The sequence below is a fragment of the Oreochromis niloticus genome, linkage group LG22, assembly GCF_001858045.2.
Source record: "Oreochromis niloticus isolate F11D_XX linkage group LG22, O_niloticus_UMD_NMBU, whole genome shotgun sequence".
Classification (NCBI taxonomy): domain Eukaryota; kingdom Metazoa; phylum Chordata; class Actinopteri; order Cichliformes; family Cichlidae; genus Oreochromis; species Oreochromis niloticus.
In genome coordinates, this window is record NC_031985.2 from 14,356,001 (window position 1) to 14,376,577 (window position 20,577).

Sequence of the window (20,577 nt, forward strand, 5' to 3'; positions counted from 1 at the left end):
TTTGCCCAAGCTGGCTCAGTGCTTCTGTATGTTCACAGCAACCAAAAATAAAACGTGAACCTTTACAATGATGATTTAAATTACCTTGATTTAAATTATATTTGGTATATATTCTATATATTTTCTTGCTTTGCTACATTTACGTAATATACATATTAATAAAACAAAACTCCCGCACTATCCAAATGAAACAACACCAGCTAAGTGACGACTACTCACCCTCCCACTCAGGACGTCCCTTCAGTCCTGCACATTACTCTCAGAATTGCTGCTCACTGAACAAATACGGGACTTTGAGAACAGAAGCAAATAATCCCCATTAAACTCTAACACACGTCATGATATAACTACCAAAAATCCCAGGTCTTTACTCAGCAAAGTGACTCACGTCACTTTCTGTGAGGACACATCGACATATGCGAAAAAGCAGCTCTACTGCGGTTTCGGGTCTGTTCGCTCTAGACAGTGAAAACACCTGGCGTGAAGATTCCAGGTTGCAGTTCCTTGATAGGTCGACCCTGCAGTATCCACTACTGCGCGTCCCACTTCATTGCGCTCGCTCGATGTCAATCTCCCCTTCAGAACCCTCCCCCGAGATATCAAATAGGCCGCGTGGCTCTCCGGATCCCGCACTACTTGCCCAGACGGCATTCGCTCGATTCAAACACTGAGTGCGTCTCTGCTGCGGTGCGTTGCGCGCAGGCTGGAGAGAGATGACAAGAGCCCCGCGGAACTGGCCAGAGAAACATGGATCTCCGTAAAACGCTGATTTCGGTGCTTTGGATATTATTGCTGAACGAAGTGAAAGACTACAATGCAGAAGAAGGTATGTGAAAAAAATAACGGATCGGTTGTTCCCAAACTGGCTACGGCAGCCTTAATCAGGAGACAGATGTCCGCGGTAAAGATAGTTTGACATTTGCACTTGTCCTGTGATGAGAAGCAGGTGCATGAGAGGGAATTAATGTTGGCGGACTTAGAAAACCGTCTTGTAATTAAAAACAAAAGAAAATAAAAAACATTAGAGAGATAGATGGAGAGGCGGTGATTACGAGATAATGGAGCGATAGATGCGTTTGAAAAAGCTGTAGTGTGACAGAAAACGCATTTGTGCTGAGTGAACTCAAAGCGACGGCACTCAAGCGTCCGAATAATACATCAGATTTTTAATCTTTCAGTTTAACACAGACAAACACGTCACTTTAGTTTATTAGTTTATCACAAAAAAAGCAAACAAAAACAACGGATTACTCTTTAACAGCAGTGCTACAGAGTTTAGATGGTAAACTTGGAAAAAAAAATAGTGATGTGCACAAGTTTAAGGATTTTGCTTTAAAGGCACAAAGTGTAGACTATGCTCTGTGACAGATTTGTGATCCCACATAGAGCCGGTGCCTGCTTTAACATTTAGTTTATGATTTATTCAGGAAGTGAGTTTCGTTCAGACAGCCGTCCTCGTTATGAAAAAGAAATCCTCGGGCTGTTGCCACAAAGATATGACTTGTACGGAAGGCTTTCGTCGCGGCATCTTTGTGCAACTGGTTTCTTTGTCTTTTCATACTCAGTCACTGATGCTGTGGCGCGGACCACGGGATGCATTATAAGATGTTGACTCAGTGCTTATCTGACTGTTTGAATCTCCCCATTCAGCTCACTTTACCTTCTATTTTTCTTCATCAATTTTTAAATAGCGAGGCGGCGGCATTAATTCCTCTCTTTTGCTCTTCAGCGGCATTAAACGAAGTTACGAAACAGTGGTAATGCAGGAGAACAATGTATGATTCAGTGGGGGATTATATATAGATTTAATGCTGATGTGGGATTAGGATGTGGATTGCTGGCTTGTTTAATTGCCCGTTTGCATCTGCACTGAGGTGTGTGAGAGAGCTAGGAAGGTACTGCTGTGGTCCAGTGATTTACCAGCACCCTGGCTGATTGCCACAGATAAATACTTTCACCACCAGCAAGTTATCCAAGATATTGTAGACAAATTAAGCTTTTAATCTTTCAGCCTTTCAGCCCAAGCTGCTGAATGGACGTGCATTTGTGGCTGCTGGTTCAGGTGTAAAGTCACTGTAAAGCCACAAACAAACATGCAGCTGTAGTGTATAGTAACCAATATGGACTCTGAGAAAAGTAGTCTACTTTCGGCACACTTGACACACTTTACACCCATACATCATTGACACGCATTATACATTATACATATACACACATTAGAGCAGAACTGGCGCACATGCAGCCCACAGTCAAATGCACACACTCACTTGGCATGCGCATGTTGCACCTGCATGCAGGCTTTCTAAACGAAACATACACTCTTGTTCACATGTACATGGTGTGGCATTTTTTTGGTACTAAAGGCCCCTTTTTGTGGGCACACATGCAGAGACTCATTCACATATGAAAAGTCACATGCCCACATTTGTACTCTTCATTTACCCATACACACATTTCCTCTAGAGCATTGCCAGATTGATTTGGTTCTCTGGAATGCTGGGTAGCCGGATTTGGATGCTAGCTTTTGTTTAATTGATGTTGTGACAGCGATTAATTGCTGTGAAAGCAATGTGCTCCTGAAGGCTTGTATTGGCAGCAATTCTTCTCGCTGTTCGTAAGGATTTGAGAGATAGGGGAAACACAGGGGGGATTTTTTTTCCCTCCACTTTTTTTCCCCATTATATCCACATTAAATGAGGCAATTTACCCACCTGTCCACACGCATTCTGTTAGTTCTAACCAAGAAGCTCAGGCACAAGACGGCCTTTTCAACAGAGAATTGCATTTGTGCTTTTAGGCATTAGAAATTTTGTATCTACTAATGCATTGCATTTTACACACACACATATATATATATATATATATATATATATATATATATATATATATATATATATATGTATGTGTGTGTGTGTGTGTGTGTGTATATATGCACACTTTGATTAGCATTCCTGATATTTCCCTTTTTTAGTCTGCCCCTGTGCCTATTCTAATCCTTCAGTAGCTGTTATTCCCAGTTCTATATATCATTTAGTATTTCTGTGCTCTTATTTCATTTCTCCTCGTGTGCCAGCAGCATTTTCCTGCCTCTTTAATGTGCAGCTACATTCTTATGTTGTTGTTCCTTCCTTTAGCACTCCCTCTCTTTTTCTTTCTTCCTGTTTTTCTTTGTTTCCCCCGTCCTCTCATACATGACCCTCTTATTTCTCCTCTCTTTTGCTCCTTTTTTTCCTCCATCTTCTTCCCACTTGTGCATGTGCTCAGCCTCCTGAGCTGACTTAGCAAACACTAATATGACCAGGGGGTTCCGACAGGCAGAGCCGGGTGTCCACCATCGTACTCTAGCGCATTACACACAGTCAATCTAGCCACTCCTCCTCCCTTCAGGTCTCTTTTCTCATTCCCCACACCTCACCGCTAACGCACCTTGGCATCTCATCGGGATCTCATTTACTTTCTCTCCCTCCCTTTCTCCCTCTGCATCCATCCATCCTGTCCTAAGCTGAGAGAGGGAACAACCCTCATACAGAACAATAGAGGCAGAGTGAGAGAGGAGTGGAGTGATTGAGAACGTGAGGCGGAAGAGTCTCAGAAACTGCAGCGTAACCTGTGAGTTTATCCTGTTTGTGGGACCGTAGCTTTGTTCACTTGCTCGCTGCATCAGAATGACTGTTGTGAACTGCCTGCACTATGCTCTTGGCAGACATGCAGTCTATTGTTTACCTAGAGCCTTATTATACTGGCACTCTTCCCAAACCGGAATACCATATCTAATTTCATATTTACAGGTACCATTATGTATTGTAATGCATTGTAAAACTGGAATATTAGTGATACAATTTTAGTGTTTTTATGATTGAACACGTTTAATGCTAGGCCCGCAATATCCATAGATACCTGAAGTGCCTGTTTCATTACAATACAGTGACTGACCCTTAGAACTGAGACTGAACTGAACTATTTCTGATGGATTTCTTCAGAGACTTTAGACTTTTTTTTGACAGTGAGGTTTTTACATGCTAGAAAGGTATAGTATTAAAACAGAGATAAAACTACATCTTGAATTCTGTGTCAGTGTACCTATTGACCCTTCGACTGTGTAAAAGGTGCACTTGTGGACAGCTCAGCCAGTGATCCCAGACCTTAATCGGATTGTGGTTCTTTTATGTTTTTATTTACCCCAGTTTGTGTCTGTATGCCCATGCATAAGTAAAGTCAGTAGGTTTTGGTATGAGAAAAACGCTCAGGCTAAAGCATTCTTCATCTTGCATAGTGACATCTTCACCTCTATTTGCATTGCCCAGGAAGAATTTGCTTCAACCTGCATATTTCCATTTATTTCGTACGCAGCAGCACCGCTTTAAAAATCTGCATTGTGTTTGGTCTGGAGTTTGACTTTACCACAAGTAATGTGAGGCTTTTTATTTTCCCCACAGCAATTATAGTGAGCATTTTAGACACATAAACAACAGATAAACCATAACATATGCACCTCATTCTTTAACCTTAATAAAATAGCCAATTTAACAGAAATGCTGAAAACAAAATATTGACAGTTAACCTTAGAAATGCTGAAATTATTTATTAATTATTCTGGAATCTGTAAGATCCAGTGTTATCGCAGCCTCTGTTGCACAGATGTTGACCACGGATCTTTGATTTTAAGTGTTGTGCTAAAATATTGAAGCACTGGCTTAAGTAGGATCGTGGATTAATGTTTGTATATTGCCTGCCAATTACATAGATAACATTTGATAATGCCAAAAAACAGCTTTACCGAGATACAGATACTTCTGTTGACTTGGAAGCAGTTTAATCCATGTATATATTTATTAAACTGTACTCCTATGTCATATCATCACTAAATCTTATAATTAGTGCTTAGAAGCAATCTGATTTACTAATATTGGGATCATCAGCTATTGCCAGACTGGCAAAGGGGTAGCTATCCACCCTCCCAGGCATCAGTTGGAGCTAATTGCCTGTGATTACTGCAAGGTTATTTCTGCTCTGCTGCCACGGCCCTGGACCGATGCACTGGACCATCTCGTTGGCTGGCAGGGACTGCTTTAGACCTGTGCATGTTAGATCAGATGACTCTGACCTCTGTGAGTATGAAAGGTCAGAGTGATTTGTGAAGATGGCAGGCGTAGCAGTGCAGCGCTCTCTTGTCAAGGCCTCGGGGACACTGTCATTTTCTGGAGAGACAAGACGAGGGCTGAGGCGGAAGGGAGGGTAGAGGCACAGGTGTGGTGAAATTAAAGGAGGGAGAGGGAGATGGTGGAGCCTCATCCCAAAAATTACGTGTTACAAGCAGAGAAAGGGGAGAGGCGGTGTCTTGAGTTCAAGACTAAGGACACAGGTAGGAGGGAGTGACAGAAAGAAAATTGGAGGTGAATAAAGGCGATTGGAAGAGAGCTAAAGATGAGGGCCTTGTAAGCTGCCACCACTGCATTGTTGTACAACACTTGTAAGTTTCATGTGATCAAACAGACTAAGAGTTAATATAAGAAGTCAATTCAGCAGCTCGGCCAGATTCGTATTTGCCTCCCACTCCACGGGAATTGAAAGGCTGATGAATTACATGTGTAAGTGAGCGGATGTGTAATGTATGTGTATTGGATACCAGTAGGGGTCACCTATTTTTTTTTTGATTTTTTTTTGGGGGGGGTCCAGTGTAAAGACACCACTATAGAATCTGGGCTATTCTGCTGGGTCCGCAAGAATGAGCTATCACTAGAGGGTGGGAGTGTGTGTATGGAAGGGAAAAAGAGCAATCTTTGTGTGTGTTTAGAGATAGGAGGGAACAATGGGGGTTTTAGCAGGTGTTTCAGCCATATTGGACAGTTACGAAGGGGCTTTGTGCAGCTGCCTGTGATAGATGAAGGAAGTGCAGATGGACTACACATTTATTGCTCATTTAACTGATTAATCTATGCTGAAACCTCTCCTTCAGCTGTTATCTATGCATATGAATACCACAGCCTGTATGTGTGTTCACATACTTATTCGCATTGGCTTGCAGCCATGTTACGTGAGAGAAATGTCTGGGTTTTTTTTTTTTTCCTTTTGGCTTTCATACTTTGGCTGTAATTGTTATTACAAGAGAACTGAAAAGCATCCTTAGACTGTGCAGTTTTGGAAAGAGCGTAATCAAAGTGCAATGTAGCTTGACCAACTTGTTGTTGACATTGTAAATTCTATTAAAATGAGATGAAATGTTATTAATTTGCGTGTGGGTTAATTGAATCGTTGCAGCAGCAAAAGTAGTTCAGCAAAGACAGGAAATTAAATATAACCTCAGCAAGAGACTAAAAAACATTTTAAAACAATTCTTAAACTGTTGTTTGCCTGTCATTTATATAGTGCCTTATAGTCCTGAGTCACTTGCTCATAGGGGGTCATGTGATTGTTGGGGTTTTCTCTTGGTTATTGTAGGGTCTTTACCCTACAGCATAAAGTGTTTGAGGTGACTGTTTTTGTGATTAGGCACTATATAAATCTAATAAAATTGAATTGTATATTGAATATGAAATGAATTAAAAACTTTTATCTACAATGCAAAGATATTTAACGTTTACATTTGTGTCCAGCTTGAGGAATGTGAAGTTTTACTCCTGTTTATGGTTACATCATTTTATTTCTACCTAACTTTGATGTCTAATTTCTATGGTAGATTAGTTTGAGCTCAGCGCCATTGTAACAATTTTTTTATGCTTTTCAGATATTAAATAAGTGAAAATTACAATTATTTGTTTCCCATTCTATAATAACTCTGCATTATTTGCAGTTTTTCACCATATTTAATAGTCATTTATATTAAGAAAGAACCATAATTTATATTTTGAACACAGTGCTACATTCATACAGTTAATTAGTTAGTTACTAGCTGCAAGTGATGATTATTTTTAGCATATTAATCCTACAAGTCATTTCCTTTATTTGAATATGTGATTTTCTAAAATGTTTAAAAAGGTCTATTACAATTTCCAGTCCAAGATGATCTCATTACACGTTTTAATCTTTTGGTAAACTGTTGAAAACCCAACAATTTTCAATTTACTGCATTTAATAAAAGAAACCCATCACTCACAAATGGAAGCATATCATTCAAACCGTTCTGTTGACAGTGATAATGGAGCATTTCTCAACTAACGGTGTAATGTTTCAGTTTTATGTTACATTATGGTCTTGCATTTTTGTACTTTGATCAGTGGGCATACCATCAAAAATAATGTTTTTAATTTGTCAAGAAACCCAGGTATGTGTAAGTGCAGTGTGAAATTCTAACATTTTCCATGTCTCTTTTACATCTGTGTCAATAGTGAAAAAGATCATTCAAGACATTTTTTTTCTAAACTGTAGCACTTCTGCTCATGAGACTTACAGTCACATCAGTAAACTGTTGGCAGCTAATCACAGTCGCAAGTAAACATTCAACCTGTAGGAAACTGCTTTGAAATTCTATTTGTTGTTTTTTAATGTCTGTTCTGGTTCTTGTGGATGTGTCAATGCAAGCAACAAATACCAGGTGAGTTAATTGTTTAACACCTGTCGATGGTAGCGTTCGATTACTTCTTTTGCTTTGCGCGTATTAGCAGTACACCACTATACGATTTGCTAAAGTGGATGAAGGGTCTTCTTGTTTCTGTCTCTGCTAAATTATTTTTACGCTTAGTGGGATTAAAAATATACCCCCCCACTCCCATCCCCTCTGATTTTTAGAGCTAGATCTTGAACTGATCTACACTGCAAACAACTATTGAACCAGAAACTGAGTATGAATGTTAGTGCTATCTGTCCACTGACAGCAGAGATTATTTTGTTTCAACTTTACAGTATGCCACCATAATACCACTGCAGTTTCACTGTGAAAACTACTGCTAACTAAATACAAGAGGAATTAATTTTTAAACATCCTAGAAATATTCCAACTAAGTGTGAACAATATGAATTCTCTACAATGTTCAGGTCTGCAGCTGACCATTCAACCCTAGTCTGACTGTCACTCAGTGTGTCATATGTATTTAGATCTTGTAAAACATCAAGCTGAGTCATTTTCTGAGCCAATTCATGTATTTATTAACCCTTAAACTGTAGTTCTTATCAGTAAACTGCCTGGAAATTTCCAGCTGTGGGTAAAAGACATGCTGCAGAGGTTTCTCTGCAAAAAAGCAGAAAAAAAATCCACAAAAGCGAACTGTTTGCTTAGGAATCTACAGTAGCTGAATATTTATTCATTCTTTCTTTAAGCTGACAGCCTCTTGTGATGTTGCATTTTGTCTTAATCCGAATCAGAATGCTTTATTGATCCCTAAGGGAATTATGTAGTTAAAAGAAAGCTATTAAAACAAATGAACACTCTAAAGTAGTACGTAAAGGACAAAGAAAAAAGTAAGAAAAAGTTCAATTAAGGAGAAAAAAGCAGGGGCAACTGAAACAGGCTGCATGCTGGTTGACGCATGCGCACTAAATATTGGAGTTAAATGACAAACCTGGCCAAACAGTGCTAAGTGGAAGAGGAATTATGGCATCCTAAACAGTTTGTCTCAAGAGGAAAATCATAAGATTGGGACTTTAGCATTTTAATTAAATAAAAATTATTATTATAAACACTGTGGTTAAATTTTCAAAAACTGAACTCATTAAAATTCAAGAACATTCAAATGCAGAAATAATTATCCTAACAGGGATCACAGTGTGTATAACCTCTGTGTTTCAGAATAGTTTTTGTGAGGAAGAAAAAAATGCCCCAAACTGGTGTCTGTTATCTTGCATATATTAATTATAAGCATGTGCATTTTTTAGTGGACATCTGTAAATTCTAGACACATGAAGGAAAAACTGGGTTACACTCAACCAAAACGGACACTGTGGTAGTATCATAAATTTTCTAAAACTCTCTCATATTATTGCATCACAGAGAGTGTGCAGCCTGACTTATGAGTATGCAGAGTAAAAAAAAATGCTCTAATGCTGAAGATGTGAAGAGTGCAAAGTAAAAATCTTAAAGCCCAAAATGAAGAAAAAATGAGACATACTTCAATGAATTCACATGTGCTTTCATGCCAGAGCCTTATGTAAACATCTCAAGGGCCTGTTTTCTAAAGGTTTTTCAAAGGTTATATGCAAAAAGTGTAAATGTAAAAGAAAAAATAAATTAAAAACGTCTCCAACCACCCACAGATTTTCAGAGTTAAGACATATTTCTACCTGATAGAATGAATACTCTGAACACATTATTCATTTTTGCCACTCTTGTTGGGATACTAATGGATTAGAGGAGCACTTGTTGGCAGGCGTTTCAGTCCTGAGATGTCTGAAGTTGATAAATGCCACTGATGTGTATTTGTGAGAAGCTGTAACTGTGCTCTTGGCAGACTTTCCTGCTCAGGGTGTTTTGCATTGAGAGTAAACAGTAACAGCATTAACGAGAGACTTGATGTGGGTGGGCATGTTGGGAATTGAACTGACAACTTGGTGGAGCTCAGTCAGTCTGCCACCCTCACACTCCCAGCATTTCATTTCATTTCCTTTTTTTCTTTTTTCTTTTTTTTTTACCAGTGGTGAAAACAAAATCACCCACTCATTTAGGCTTTGGTATGAAAAACAAGTTGGATTTCAAGCAAGTATTTCAAGCTCGCAAGAGTTTGTTCATTCCATCTCTAGACTTCTAGGAGCTCCAGGCCAAATGTATTGACCGTCCAAAATTCATGCCCTTGAAAACCCATCTGGTTAAATAATATTTTTCAGTTTCCTTTTTCACATGTTGAAGGAGTTGCTTGTGTACTGCTGCCTCGATTGTGCAGTGTTTCTTAGTGTGTCTCTTTACACACGTGTATATTTAATGTTAAAATAGAGCTTTAAACTTTGAGTTATTTGTTGTTGAACCAGCTCTCTTTATGCCTTCTTGCTTCAGGAGAATTTTGAGAACAAGCTTAAGATGCAGGGGGATAATGGGGGCAGATGTGCATGAGTCAAAGAGTGCAGTGAGAAGTAAGTTGCAAACACTGGAGGTGTTTTACTGAAGACACGCTTTATGCAGTGCTATATGCAATACTTTTAAAACTTGATATCACCCAGCCCTGGGCAAAAAATGACCTTTTGTGGTTACCCACTTGCAGATGTGACTTTTTGATAATGCATGCTCTGTCGCACCAATTCCTTTTAAATCAGGGACCATGCTTTGGTAGAAAATGTTAGGAAAGGAGCTGTAACTTGAGGTTAAATGTGTTGCCCTCCCTTTAAATTGTTGTCTTAGAGACCATCAACCTCAATTGAGGCTTGTGGCCTTACAGCATTCACATCACACTGCTGTGGAAGCGATAAAGCTCCTGGAATGTGTATAAAGCACATAGATGCAGACAGAGGCATGCACCAACCAGATATAAAAAAAAGTAAAATGACAAGATCAATGCTGTGCAGTTTTACTTACCTCTCCGATTTGTTGTGGACATACAACCCACTGTACACCCTGCTGTTAGTGCTACAAATCTAAAATTTGGACCTTGTTTTGCTTTGTAATAGCAAACTTGCTGAAGATTCGTCTGGCCAATTTTGGCCTACCTGAGATAATACTGATTCAGTTTCCACAAAGCGTTTGAGGTTAAGGGGTGTCAAACCTATGGCTTGTGTACCAGAATTGACCCAGCAAACGGACTGCAACTTAAGAAAACACCAGCAATAAGAAAAACGCTGCAAAAGCACACAAAACACAACGGAAATAGAATAAAAGAAAACAGAAATAGGAAAAACAAAAAACGGAAATAGGAAAAAAGAAAACAGAAATAGGAAAACCCAAAATAGGAAAAAAACAGATTTCCAAAAGCACAAGGGAAGTGTTTCTGTGGAGACAATAGACCAACGGACCAGTTGCAGGAACCAAAACATGTTAGGTAAGTGTGTTTTAATCTCATGACCAAAATATGCTAAGAACTGCGCTGGGAGACACTTAAAAGAAGTGGAGGATCTATCGGTTTTGTGAGGAAAGAAAAGATGAGAGGTAAGTGTGTTAGCCTAACTATTAGCCTAATAATCCGTCATCAGTATTATATGAATCATGAGATTAAAACACACTTACCTAACATGTTTTGGTTCCTGCAACTGGTCCGTTGGTCTATTGTCTCCCCAGAAACACTTCCCTTGTGCTTTAGAAAATCTGTTTTTTCCTATTTCCTGTTTCCGTTTCCGTTTTTCCTATTTCCGTTGTGTTTTGTGTGCTTTTGCAGCGTTTTTCTTATTGCTCTGGTTTTTTTAAGTTGCCATCCGTTTGGCCTCTCAGGGCCACCGTACAAAGTAATTAAGTAATAGGTAAATAATTAAATAATAGTGAATAAACAGGAATTTTTCTATCTAATATATATTATATTTGGTTGTTTTTAAGTGTATCCACAGTGGGGAAAAAAAGGTCATTTTCTGTGGATTAACAAAATCTTTATCTTTTATAATTACAGGACAGTCTGAGCAATGAGTAACTAGAACTCCTTCTATCTCTACCTCTTTTATTTTCTGGATCACAGTTTATTTATCATATAGAAAAGCTGAGATATACTGTTGAAATTGCACTTCTTTTCCTATATTAAAATATCGCAGTGTATTTAAACTTCTTTACACCGACAGAAAGAGGAGTACCACTGGTCCAATCCACTTAAGATCAAAGTTGTTTGTAAGTGGCCCATGATGTAAAACTTACTTTTCATCCCAATATGTGATGTTTTGGGAAACCTGCTTCAACAGCTGATGCTCTCTGAGTTGGGCTCAATATTTCAAGTTTAATATTTCATATTTATATATTAAAAAATACTGAGAATTCTGTTTTTTGGGTTGAAGGTCCCTTCAACATACTTTGGAACCTTCAGGCTGGCAGCAGCTGAGGCAATGTTATCCACTCGTCCACTGCATGTTACGTAAGAGTGACGTGACCTAAATAGCAACACACTGTGCATGTTTTAGGGACACATGAGAAATCACACCTACTGAGGCTTGTATTCTGTTCAGGCTGTTCAAAAATGTTGCCAGCAGTACTCTCCAGCAAACATGCATACACATGTCATGCTTGAAACCTCTAGTGAACTCAACCGTCTCTCCGTCATTCCTCTGCTGTGTCAGTGTGTGCGTTGCTGCCTCTGGTTGAGGCTGACTGGCCTGTGAAAGCTCCCTTTTAATGCTTTTCATGTTTTATGGTCCTCTTCTGCCATGTTTGACCTGATGAGACTGTACACATAAGACAGGGGACAAAAATACATTGACTTATTTGTACATCATTCTGCACTCAGTAGTGTTTACATGATTAAATGCTGGATTGTGCTTGTTCTTCTTACATTTCTCTGATTTTCTGTCCCCTCTATATACAGTGGTGCTTGCTTCCAATATGTCCTGCTATGTAATGTTGGTGTAAAACTGCAGGGATATAGCAGCTTTGGCAGTTACAGGCAGTTCTAAGCTGAGTCAAACTGTAGCACTTCAGAATTTTTTAACAAGGCCTATGCATACTCATGCAAGGCTGTGTTTTGATTAGTAAAATGTGTTGAAATAAATGATTGGATGCTATGTACTCCTGTAAAATACAGCCTAAATTTCTTTTATTATAATCAAGGAATATTTGACTTCATATAGATATAAACTACAGGAACTCATCGACAATGATTATGTATAGTCAAACATGTAGAAGTTGAAATAGGGTGCACTCACACTCACAAGTGTAGGAAACAAGGGAAAAAAGCTGTTTCAAAAAGATGTTTTCAAAACATCACAATTTCTCCTACACTTGTGTAGGTTTTTAAGGTGCTTTAAAAGGGTTGCTGAGAACAGCTTATCTGTGGCGCTCAGTGATGTGAAGGTCAGGGATAAAGACTTGTTACTGAAGGTAATTCTTTGACTCTGCTTATATTTTTGAGGTCAGGTGATCCTAGAAAAGAAAAATCACCTGATGTGATGCCTTCCTGCACAACGAATAAGAATCTAAGCTTCATATAAAATGCTAAAATACCAGAAATGTTTACAGAGTAGTGTTTAACATCAAGATTAACGAATAATAAAAATTGTTAACTATTCAAAATAAAGTAAATCTGATTACATAGGGGATGGATAGAGACATTTTAAAATGTTAGAACCAACAGCTTCTTACCTGATTACTGAGTCTTGCAAAACACCTGTACAGTCACCGAACCTTTAGATAAAGGTAATTGTGACTACATAGAGTAGCTCAAAAACACAGCAAGTGATGGAGGTTTTCATAAATGACTGGGATAAGAATATGCAGCAATTAGGATATTTTTAAACCTATTCAAGAAAAACATTATTCCTGTTGAAACCATAAATTGAAAAGAAAAAAAGTATTGTAATGAGTGCTGCTGCCTATTGCAATAAGTGATGTGTGTCATCTAAATTACCAAGCTGTGTGCACATGCTCATGCATGCACAGGAATGGTTGCCATTTCGACGGCCAAGGATATAGATTAGAATGACTAACGCACGCTATTTTCTACCCGGTGATCGCCCAGCAGTTTCATGTCGTCCTTGTCTTTGCCTGTGATACCTCCTTCCTCTTCTGTTCTGTGGTGGTAATGGCCGTCATGTTGGAAATGTGTCCGGCTGGACCTCGTAAACCATTACCCTGTGCATAGGAAACCCCATTAATCTTTCTGAGAGGCGTTTGACCTTTCAAACTCATTAACCACAGCCGGTGTGCAGAGAGAAGTGAATCTATACACATGCCATACATGCACTCTCTTTCTTGCACACACAAACAAGCACTCTATGCAGAGTGCTCAGGTAAAGTTGGCTAATACACAGACACAAACATCCTCAAGTGTGAACGCACTGATGTATGTCCAACTGCCAATATCACCTTTACCGGCTTGCCATCTCAGCCGCTCTGACTCTCTCTTTATCTCTCTTGTCTCTCCTCCTGTCCTTTTTATCCCTTTACTTCCTCACCGTGTGGGTTTGGGCGCTGACCTGGAAAATTGTCTGACCTTTTAATACGCAGCTTCCTTGGTGATGAATAAATACATAAATCGCGCCGCTCCGGCTCAGTCACTTTTATGATACCCCTTTCACCCTGTTTCTCCCTCCCATACACCCTGTCATTGGAACCCCCTCAGCACAGACACAGAAGAGGAAAGCAGGGCGTCTTTGAAGTGATAGCCCCCTGTGGCGAAGAATATCTGTAATGAAAGGTGTTACTGACCAGGTTGAGGGCGAATGATTGCGAGTATGTGAAGTGTAGATGGCAAAGGATGTAATGAGGTGAGTGAGCAAGGCAGGTTAACATGCCAGCATGGGACTTGCTCTTCTCAGTTTATCAGCAGTTGAGGTTGGGCGTGAGTGAGCTTTGTAGGTGGCAGAGGATGTAATGTGGTGTGTGGCAAGGAAGGTTAACATACCAGCATGGGACCAGATCAGCTCAGTTTATCAAAAGTGCACAGGAGAATGAAAAAGACAGTAATAGGCTAAGTGGTGGGGTGGGGGTGGATGAAACTTATTCTGCTCAGTTTACTGTAGGGGTGATTAAGGAGGGGGGAAGAGGAAATGAACTGGAGATGCTGAGAAAATTTGGAGAAAGGTCAAAAGTGGCAGAAAAGAAGAAAAAAGGACAAAGTAAAAATTAATTGCAGAGCTGATAAGGAAGATAATGGGGGTAATGACCTGGCCTGAAATTTGGCACAGAGCTGATCTGGCCAGATCCAGTATTAATTCATTGGGATAAATAATCACCATAGCTCCTTTTCTCTGTGCACATTAACTATATCGATTCTGTCCATTCCATCCATATCTTAATTGTTTATCCAATTCATTAACATACCTGGACTGGAGCTGTTCCTTCTGGTGTCAGTCCATCATAGGCCCAATATAGAGAGACAGATAACTATGTATAACTATATATTTTTTTTATTGTGGCAGAAGACTTACACATACAAAATCCAAAAATCACCACCATGCCACCCAAGTACACTGGATGCCACTTTTTTGTTCTTAGGCTTTTTGTGCATGCCTTCATTCATGTTATTATACTGACTTTAAGTATATTTCTGAACATGTAGCATTGTGTGCACTCACGTGAATATTTTTGTTTGTCTGGGTTTGATTGCAATCAGAGTGTCATCAGTGCAGGATGGTTGGATGGAGTGTGCTCCTGTTGTTTCTCAGCTTCCTCTGTTATAAATGTTGCCTTCCTGTTTACAAGTCAATTCGTCTGCCAGCCAATCAGCACGCCAAACAACCAATCAGTTAGTCAGTTAACCAGCTGGCTGAACAACCAGCCATTTAGTCAGGTAATCTGGAAAGCAAGCAACCACTAAGACTGCTAGCCAGGACTGCATTTAGTGAGGCAGCCAGCAGTCAATCAAAAAAAAAAAAAAATCAGCTGATAATCAAGTTAGTCAGAGGCATATAACACTTTGTCTATCTGTCAGACAGCCAGCCAATCAAAGAGGTTGGCATTTTATTAATCGGTTATTTAAAAGACCAGCCAGCAATTTCTCTTCAACAAAACAATGTGAGCACCAGGCAGAATTGTTTCTCTGTACTACGTTAATGCAGTGAGATCTCATGTACTCTAATTTTGTCACTCAGAACTTATACAGTGTATGATCATGCCTGAAGCATCAAATATTCTCACTAGCATAGTAAAAGAAGACTAAGCAATATACAGAGTCAGTAAAGTAGGTGAATCCTGCTTTTTTCACATCACAGATGGATGCCAGGATAAGAACTAGTAGAGTAAGACTGCAGATGCTATATCTGAGAGGAAAATGTGCAAATCAAGTTGTAGCAACCAAAGCCACTGAGAGAGAACTGCACAAGCAAAGGAGAGAAGGAATGTGTGTGTGTGTGTGTGTGTGTGTGTGTGTGTGTGTGTGTGTGTGTGTGTGTGTGTGTGTGTGTGTGTGTGTGTGTGTGTGTGTGTGTGTGTGTTTGTTTGTTTCTGTGTGGCACAGGGGGGATAAACCTCAGCAACTGTTGCAAGTACAAGCTGCGTGCTTCAGGTGGATTGAAAGACTAATCCAAATTGTGGCACCCTAGCACCCTAAAGCACACTTTCTTACTGGGGCTTTCCTTTATCAGGTGTGAGATGCTACGATGAACAAACCTTTGCATGCGTGACTAACTGTTTTGGGTGCCCAGTCATTCCAATCAATCTCATAAACCTACCTTGCAATGTAACTCTTTTAATCATTTATGTAGCATTGCCAACGATCTGATAACAGCAGACAAATGTTCATATAATTAGATTTTAAATCTACTTGTTATTTAAATATAGTTAGCACTTGTTAAGAGTAAAGTTATTGCCTTTGGTTGGTTTGCTCATAAAGCACATCTTAAATGAGTGTAGCAAGGATCCACTTATTGAGTGAAAAGAGAAACTCTGCACTTACAGTGCAGAAAGCAGTGAGTCTGGTGTTATCTGCACAGACACGTTAAACTGTGAACAGAGCAGTTTTTCTGTTTGGCCAACCACAATAAATATTGTACGTTTAGATGCAGGAAGGAATCTTTGACAACAAACAGACAGAAATATATTTGAATCTACTTGACTTTTTTCTAAAAAAGGTTTATTATTATTATTATTATTATTATTATTGTTATTATTATTGCCTCCACCACCCCAGGGGCACCGTCCCCATGTTTCACGTGTTGTTGCAGAGGTGAGCCAACCGGGAGAGCCCCACAACATCCAGACTTTTGAGGAACAAGGGGAAGGGCAAACAGTCATTTGATATGGCTTATCCCCATGCGAGGTCAGCACCACTCCATCCCCACCCTACACAGTGTGGGTAGGAAGCTGTCTGTGTAGGTTCTCAGTCATTCAGGCCACGATAATCGTAAGAGCTTTAAAAAAGGCAACTGGACTTCTTTAAGTAAAGCGGTCCAGTTGCCTTTTTTTTGAAGCTCTTAAGACTGGGTGGGAAGCTGCTTCCCCCTCCTGAGTCATCTGACGGTTTGTGAAAATCACTCTGATCTCAACCAAAAGGCTTCCTCCATGGCCTCATTGAACCTGTCAGCTGTCTCCAGAGTCCCACAGGCGAACCAGGATTGATAGAGCTCTATCTTCAGCTTGAGGGTTCCCTTCACCTATGGTGTCCAACATTTGGTTTGGGGATTGCCATGGGTCACATTTTATACTTGTAGTATCAATATGACATGTGATAGGAATATGAGTTGTTTAATAATAAATATTTTTAAACTTTCTTTTCTCTTTCAATTAGGCACTTAAAGTACTACATGTTTATTCAGTATATACCCTCCTGCTTAGCTAAAAAGCTCGCTATGGTTATTCAAGATTTCCTGAGGACAGGGTGTGTGGTGCCATATCCATCTGTAAGTGTACCTTGGCAAGGAAATGGTTTATTTTCAATAATTGGTTTGCCCTCACATTTAATGCATTTGCTGTGCGTGGCTGTTGTGTAGTAGGTCCGTGTCTGCACGTAAGCACTGGAAGCTCATGTATTGGGTATATTTAAATAATTTTAATAGGGTTACCGAACATTATTCTGTGGGCAAAAATGTTGCAGGCAATTTCTCCCATTTTGCTTGTTTATGTGTCGTCGGGCTTCTTATTCTTCAGGCTGAACACTTCCTGTTCGGCCTGAAAGATTAATTTTTTGCAGTAGAATTTGCATTTGAACACAACACAATAGCGGGTTGCTCTGCGAACTCTGTGGGTTTTAGAATGTGGCTTTTTTTCCCCTCTCCTCTATTCAGACTGGATTAAATGTGGATCAATTAATGTTTACACAAAACACTGCCTGATTATGTACATATAGTACAGATATGTGGCTGTTATGAAGTGATGCTACAGTGGTCAGATGGTCATACTGGTGCTGAGCTGAGGTGACTAAGATTTTGTCTCCAGGGCAACTAAGGATGGTTTGGCAAAGGAAGTGACAGAATAAAGTGCCTTCCTCCCTCCTTTTTTTCTCACTCACTTTGTCTTGCTCTCTGAATTGATCCCCCCATCTCTCTCCCTCCTTCTTTCTCTCATTCGTTCACATTGTCTTAGTCTATCTAACTCACTAACACAATTGAAGTTGGCAGTGTTTCAGGGATTGAGTGGCTAGAGTTAATGGCAAATTACCTGCCTGCCTCTGAAGTCTTGAGTGTGTCTATGTTTTGGATGGGGGTAAAGTAATGGAGGTTATTTGAAGGAGCCTGCAAATAAATCACTAAATGCCACTAAAGCATTCAATAGTAGCCTGTTCATCGGCCCGGACTGTACAGATTTATATGCGTATGAAAATTGGTTATCATTTTGTGAAATGTAATTGTTTTCTGTGCTGTCTGAGATACACAGACTGTCAGTACTAGCATTTGATAACTCATCAGGAAGCCAAAAGTTATCATAATCAATATTATTATCATTATTTTGGCAACATTTGGCCTCCATTTATGAGTTTTTAATGTATTAAAGTGAATCAAATATACTTTTCTTGATTTTTTGAATATATTCTTACAATGGTTCGTGTTAATATTAACAGTGATCCCTGTGAGCCAAAAAGCTGTTTAAAATCATTTCAGACAGTGTTCTTTTTTCCCCCCCTGCTCTTGGTTATGTATGATGCCAGCGAGAGTTGATATCCTTAATGTCTGGCTGTGAGCAACAGAAACCCCACCCACCTGCTGTTTAAACCTTCTGCTTGTGAGAGGCAGCCACTCAGAAGAAAGTTGGAAAGAAAGTTGGCTTAAAGTCAGAGGAGAGAGAGTTAAAATGGGCACTTTCCACCAGTTCATAAAGTGGCAGGCCGCACAAAGGCCCAAAAAGATAAATAAGGATTACTGAACTATGAATCATGCAAAGCCACTCTAGTGGAGCCCACTTGTATAAAAAAATATGGAGTTTGAAATGAGCACAAAAGGTCTGCTGTAATATCATGCATTTGAAGCATGTGAATTCATTTTTCTTTTCAACTTTTGGGGATGTTGATGATGAAGCAGAGTGGTGGCATCGCTCAGACGTCTGACTCACACTGCATCACTCAAGACTTGGGTTAATTAACAAACTGTCCTTTATCGAGCCAAGATGACTAAGAGGACTTTTCTTCGATCATCAGTCTCGGGATCAGTTGCGGACAAAAATGGCCACATTACACGTACAAGGTGTCTCAGGATGTTAGAAAGTATTTTTTTCTCCCAAGCTGAGAAGTCACTTCTCACTCAGCCTGATCAGTCCTTCATTGACATTTATTCATCTGAGCTCATCTGTGTAAGTTTTTCCAACAGCACTAGCTATTGACAAGTAATATAAAAATAATTAAACACAATGCTGCAGTAATATTAGAATAAACAACCTCTCCAGTCATTCCGCTATCTAGAATGCGGTGCTGATCTTTCTCGTAGATGTCAGCTCTCTTCTTTGTTGTCTGCAATCCCTTTTTAAAATTCTTTTTTTCCTTGGTCTGTCATTCCTTTCATTTCTCACCAGGCCTCCTTGGGGATGGAAAACTAACTAAGAGCTTAGAAAGTGCCCAACAGCACAAAGTTAATAGTGAATATATTAGCATGTCCTTGTAAACTGACACTTTTCTATCCCATTTTTCTCAAAGTTTGCGAAGCTGTGTTTAAAAAAAAAAAAAAAAAAATCACATGTCCTCATTCACAGTCCACATGTGACAGACTTATGTGACTTGCTGCCTTGACAGTCATTCTTGTCCTACAAACATACACACTCAGGGACACGTACGCAGTGAGAGGACGCAGCAAAAGCTTGCTTTTAGTCGGCCACCCCCTGAGAATAGAGGCTGATGAAAAATTCAGCTCAGTTAGTTAAAGAGTAGCTTAAAGCAAAAGCTGTTTGGTTTAGTCCGTATCCTTTCCTTTCTTCTTTCTTTCTCCCTGCCTGCCTGTCACTTTCTGTTTTAAATTGTCATTGGGTCTGATCTCATTTTTTTCTTTCCTCTTTCTGCATGGTTAAAACACCCTACTGTATCTGTCTGGTAAACAGTACACGGCTCAACCTCGATCTACAGTGTAACCGTTGGTTACTGGGCGGCACTTTACCATCAACATTTGCCCTCCGCTTGGCTTGTACTACAAACCTTCTGCTCAGTGAGACCATGTGACCACAGCAGTCGAATATGTTTGTACCCCGTGACTTGGAAAGATTCGAATACATATGGTGAAGTGATGGCTTTGCAACAATTAAGGGGGTGAACCAGGCTCTGTCAAGCATTAAACACTTTGCTCATAAAAGCTGTTTTATGCCAGCTTGTAAAATGCCTCATAATCCTCTAATATCCTCACTGTAATCCAAATATTTAGGTATAAGGAGCAGAGGACTTTTTTCATTTTGTCAAATAAACAGTTCCAAGTTTTTTAAATTATTTTATGATTTATTATACAAATGGGACTGTGTTCGTTTAGATTGTTAATTTGAGTAAAGCCTGTTAAAGGTGTATTGAAACTGCTGGTGGACAAGGGCAGAAGGAAAGGAAAAGACGATTGAAATGCAGCTCGGAGAGGACAATACTGAATCTAATCTGTTTATACAACCTCACCTCCAGTCTCCCTCCTGTCTCCTCTCATTTCAAACTTGACAAACAAACACATACACACGCGTTTGTGAATAAACGCACACTG

General features: G+C 39.6%; 1 protein-coding gene across 3 annotated transcripts in view; it reads left to right on the forward strand.

Moving 5' to 3' along the window:
* The first annotated feature begins 444 nt into the window (after positions 1-444).
* The window catches only part of epha10 (EPH receptor A10), a 157,435-nt gene continuing 137,302 nt past the window's right edge, over positions 445-20,577 (forward strand). For 2 of the 3 annotated variants that reach the window (XM_025902390.1, XM_025902391.1), the window contains exon 1: positions 445-826. In XM_025902390.1, coding sequence (XP_025758175.1) covers positions 748-826 — 79 coding nt within the window. In that variant the 5' untranslated portion in view covers positions 445-747. The remainder of the gene's footprint in view (positions 827-20,577) is intronic. The other variant, XM_013272590.3, reaches the window with a different exon arrangement.